Source organism: Haliotis asinina, chromosome 5 (genome assembly GCF_037392515.1).
Source record: "Haliotis asinina isolate JCU_RB_2024 chromosome 5, JCU_Hal_asi_v2, whole genome shotgun sequence".
NCBI classification, from domain to species: domain Eukaryota; kingdom Metazoa; phylum Mollusca; class Gastropoda; order Lepetellida; family Haliotidae; genus Haliotis; species Haliotis asinina.
Genome location: NC_090284.1, coordinates 336,508 through 341,548, shown reverse-complemented (window position 1 = coordinate 341,548; position 5,041 = coordinate 336,508). Strand labels below are relative to the sequence as shown.

The window sequence follows — 5,041 nt, the reverse complement described above, 5'->3', positions numbered from 1 at the left end:
TTTTATACCACTTTTATACCACTCAGGTAGGTATAATTACTTATAACTGATTAGTTTATTATTCGTTTTATTATCTTTATACGTTTCCTAAAGGAGAGATTCTTTAAAAAAAACATAGTTTGCCATTATTTGCAATGAATTAATTATAAGGACAGTTTTAATTACTATATTACTCTGAAAATACTCCAGTGTACCTCCCATATGTGTGAAAAAATTTGTTGTAACAAAAATACAATACAAATAATGTTCACTTGGTTACGAAATACAAATTTACTTCATTCCGTCCAATATTCCTGAAAGTCACCATTCTTCTAGCAAAGTGTTCGTCCCGATCCACAAAGAGTACGGTAATTCAAATCGACAAGGTCCCATATCTTTAAAGAAATTCCGAAATATACTGGGCACATAAAGAAACTGTGCATACAAAAATTTAAAATCTAAATTTATCAAACTTGTGTAGACACATAAGGATTTAGTGTCGTGTGACATTAGTGACCGGTCTGGTTTATTGACACCTATACGACTGCCTGCTTGTCTGCTAATGGCAATATGCAATGCACAACTTCAGTTACTGAACATTTGCAATTTGAAATTAACACCCATCCGGTTTACAAGCCGTAAACAAAGAGCCGGCTAAGCGTATCGGCAAATGAACAAGCCCCGTTACACTTGACTGCACGCAAAGCGGCATTGACTGGGTTCGGTATCGCGGCTACTTAGTTCGAGAGAGGTAAACCTAAGTACAAAATATTGCACTTTTGATTTACGATTACATGTTGCGGGTGTGAATTCGAAGCACATCGCTTCAGAGGCATCGTTTGATCCGGAAATAAGTCTGACAAATCCACACAGCGCGCCCTGGCTGCTGATTGCCCGAAATTGACGCATGCGCCATTTTTGGTTGACTAGACTGGTTCCCCTGCTCTATTCCGCGCTGCGCTATCGGTGCACTACTCTGTGTAGCCAGCTTGCTGAGCGTAGCATAGGCAGAGTACCAGTCTATTGGTTGACCGACTGGATCGGTCTATTGGAACGTTCATTTTCACTATTGTTATATGGAGAAGCATGATTGACGCTTCCTTTCAGACTGCTGGAAGCGTGAACTTTGAGAAATCTATTACCTAGTCCATCTGATTCTGTAGGGTAATAACATGAGAGTCTCATCGATAGTAAGATTGACAACATTTAGTGAAGCAACTACCATCAACGAGTACAGTTATATTTTTGCAAATATCTCAGTTTGCATGTATTGACAGAAGTTAAGAATTTAGGACAGTGGCTACATAATCTCATTCAGCCCCAGAAAACACAATATATTCATAGGATATTAAACGAGCTTCCCTTTCAAATCAAGTTTTTGTCCCGAGTGAAATAACTTCGGTTTGTCACGAGCTAAAACTTGATATGAAAGGGGAACGAGTTTAGTATCATATTTATCATCCACGTTCTAAAAAAATGAAAATATCGTAAAATACAGCAATATTTTGCTTTCCTATATAGAACCATGTAACGCGGATTAATACATCATATTGGTGATTGGTATGTCAACCGCTTCACTCCAGGAAAACGTACGCTGCGTAGAGGCAATGTGTTTCCTATACGGCGCCAAATCACAAGAAAATAAACAAATTAAGACAGAATCAAGCCGTAATCAAAATTTAATTCTTTTCAGTGGGGGATTTGTTTTCAAAAGCAATAATGTAATTCATCAAAACACTTGTGAAGTGTAAATATTTTGAACTTGACTACGTGACCTAAATCTTGCCTGAACGTCAGTCGGATATCACTGTCGGGCTAGTCGTCATGTTGAGAAGCGTTCACAAAGAAGACGATTATAGGGAGCATTTAATTAGGAGCGGCAAACTCAACAGCAAAGATGAATGTGAATAACAGGGAACAATATGTTTCAATTAGTTGAGCTTAATGTTCTTCATCTGAGGTCGAGTTACTGTAAATAATTCGGCGACGCTTTGCGCAGTGACGCCTTCTCATCTCAGCTTTGAATTCCCAATTTCACGTCATAAACATAGTAGATGTGATATTGGTATCTTGATCATGATATCCGGAAGTAGGCCATATTTAAAAGGCAAATTACCCGTAAACCCTTTGTAGTGATTTCCTACTTCACTATCGCTTTAGACACCTAGTAGAGTCGGTCGCGGATGCCACCGGGTAAATATGCCTACTTAACTGAGGGAACTTGCTCTACCTAGCAGCTAGCTGACATACTTACGATAATGGCTTCCACGAACTCTGTGCAGTGATTGGCAGTCTCCGGCTCCTTCCGCCTAGGGGTCATGACGTCGGGACTTCCGGCGCACAGCTCCGATCACTACACCCCCTCCGTTTTCTAGGCTCCTTCCCGCGGATTTCTTCGCCATTAAACCCCTCTTGCCAAGGTAATCACTGAGGGACTACCATAAAAACATCCTTTCCTTGGGGGAACTGTTCCGGTTTATCCTCCTCAAAGGCCAGTTCCTTTCACTGCCCACAACACGCGAGCAAGGCCTTATTCCTCCAGGTCCACACGCTCCTCGAGTAGACCTCATCATTCCCAACCTTTCCATTGGCTGTGGTTTTGAGTGTTCTCCAACGACTCCCTAGTGGAAGGGAAAAGTGACAGTTGACATAGTTCATCACCGACTCTTGCATATCCTCCAACTATCTCACTGTCAGGGGAAACTGATAGCACACACAATCTATTGTTTATCATTCCTTGAGTGGATTCCGCCCTTTTCACAGGACAACCGGCCACACACCCTCCCTCCTGAGGGTAGACTCAGTCATTTTGCACACTTGTTTATCTCCCCACACCACTTCTTCCAGATGTTGTGGGTTACACTCCCTCCCCTCTGGGGGTACAAATTTATGTTCTCCTCACACCCCACTCCCATGCGGGGTGACTTCCCAGGCTCCTTACCACCAGAACAGCCGGATGGCATTCTCAGTCGCTGCCCTCAGGAAGTCCTCCGTGCTCATTCCCCTCGCCTCGGCGACCAAGTCCCCCTCCAAGCACAGCAGCGCTGGGGAATTCCTCCCGTATCCCTCGGGATACATATACGGGGAGTCTGTTTCCACCAACAGGCGGTCCAGGGGAACGGCTCTCAGTCCTGCCACTTGGTCAGTGTTGAATCCCCGCACCTGTCCCGCAAAGCCGAAGTATATGTTGGGGAATGTCCGCGGCCACTCCCGGACCGTCTCCTCCCCCCAGAGAAACAATGGAAAACCAGTGGCTGTTCTTGGGGTAGATGGGCCAGTATAAGCTGCATTACCCTGGCATATGTTGCTCCTGCCTCCTCATCTCCGTTGGGGCCCCTTACATGCAGAATTACCAGCCTCCTTGCCGGTACGTGGGGTAGCAACTCCTTCAGTGCCTGCTCCTGTCTCTTCCACTCCTTAGCTAGGATGGAGTGGTCTAGTCCGATCTCCCCCACGATGCAGGATGCGTTCCCCCACAGCCTCAGCAGCTGCCGGAAGATGCCATCGGTGAGGGCCTCCACCTCATTGGGGTGCAGCCCCACAGCGATCCTGTACCAGGGATCTGCACCGACCTGGCTTGGGTAAGTGGGAGGATCGCAATAGACTCCCCAGACTGGAAGTTGTGCCATCCGGTGATCAACTTCGGGAACAGCTTGTATTAGGTCCGGGGTAGTCCCCAGGGGTGCTGCGCCGAAGGTACTTTTCCTGGTCCTGTCTAGGTGGAAGTGTGAGTCCACCAGGTGTTCCACCAGAGCCAACACCTGGGCCTCGCCCTCCTGCACCGGCCCCAATGCCGATGCCCCTTGAACGGTAGCCTCCCCCATCTCAGGCTGCCACCACTCTTCGCCTCCGCCGACCTCTTCTCCAGGGTCCCCCCCCAGTTGTTTCTTCCGCCTGGGCAGCCCCAGTCTCCTCCTCTGGGGCTGGCTGGTCTTCCAGGAGCCACATCTTTTTCGGAGCGTCCACCTCAATGAATTCCTTATCCCAGGCTTGGGGGGAATGGCTCCTGGAGGTCCACCTCTCCTGCAATGGGGCCGGAACCAGGAGCAGACAGAACTCCCTCCTCCGGTCTTCAGAGATAAAAGTTAGCAAATGGAGCAGCACCCTCCACTGCTTCAGACAGGCTTGCAAGTCCAGAGGATGGAGAGAGAACTTGACAGGCGCCCTCCAACCCTGCGCCCGGCACAAGTGCCGCATCCCTGCTATTGAGCCTTCATGGATAGTGCAGTTCTCCGTCAACATTCCAATTGAAGAACCGATGTAGCTCCTCAATGGATGTGCCCGGACCCAGGATCCACACCCCCAACTGGCGTAGACCCTTCACCACATTGTCCATAACGTTCCTCTTGGGCGCTCATCTTTGAGGGAACCGGGGACCAAAGTACCTGGGTACGTGCATGAAGTAGGCGTGATCCTGCATCTTTCGGGTCACGGTCCCGCACCCCTCCACGAGACACTGTGAACCCTGGCCTCTTTGGCCCCTTGACTCCCTCCTCCTGGCTTCCGCAGGCACCTTCCCCAGCGGACGAGCTCCTTTGTGACTGGGGCGGGGGCCGCTTCTCCCCTGCTCCAAGGCGCGCCCCCTTCCAATGCCCCTCTCTCCCAGGCGTTCCCACACCGTGGGCCTTCTCTCCTCTCTCTTCTCCCTGATGGGTCTCCATTGTCTGCATTCCTGAAACAACAAGAACAGACAGTTGGTATTGCAGCTCTCCCCATCGCCACGCCGACGGGGACAACATCACCCTCCAACCTAGATCTTTCAGCATTTATTCTCTCCCATGAGTGACTCCAAGCCGACCTAACCCCTCCCACCTTTCATGGGAAAGTGCTAACATTCCCGTGCTGCCTCTGCACCCTACTGTTCCACGGATGTGCATGTGGGGCAATGATAATCCCCCATGGTTTCTGCCATGGATTTGTTTACCCGGTGTATTGTCCCTGGCCCCCAAAACATTAGGTCCGCCGGAACGTTCACCTCCCGACCCAACATTAACCGGTTGGCTGTGTAACCTGTCTGTCTATTCACAGCCGACCTCATGGCTCCTGCCAGTTGTGGCAAGTA

General features: G+C 48.8%; 1 protein-coding gene across 1 annotated transcript; it reads right to left on the bottom strand.

Annotated features, from left to right (window-relative positions):
* Positions 1-2,916: 2,916 nt before the first annotated feature.
* On the bottom strand, positions 2,917-3,803 carry LOC137283257 (uncharacterized metal-dependent hydrolase HI_0454-like). Its single transcript, XM_067814682.1, has 2 exons — positions 3,273-3,803; positions 2,917-3,141 (listed from the first exon to the last, which is right to left on the bottom strand). Exons 1-2 carry the CDS (start codon positions 3,801-3,803, stop codon positions 2,917-2,919), a joined length of 756 nt encoding a protein of 251 aa, XP_067670783.1.
* Between the last annotated feature and the right edge of the window lie 1,238 nt (positions 3,804-5,041).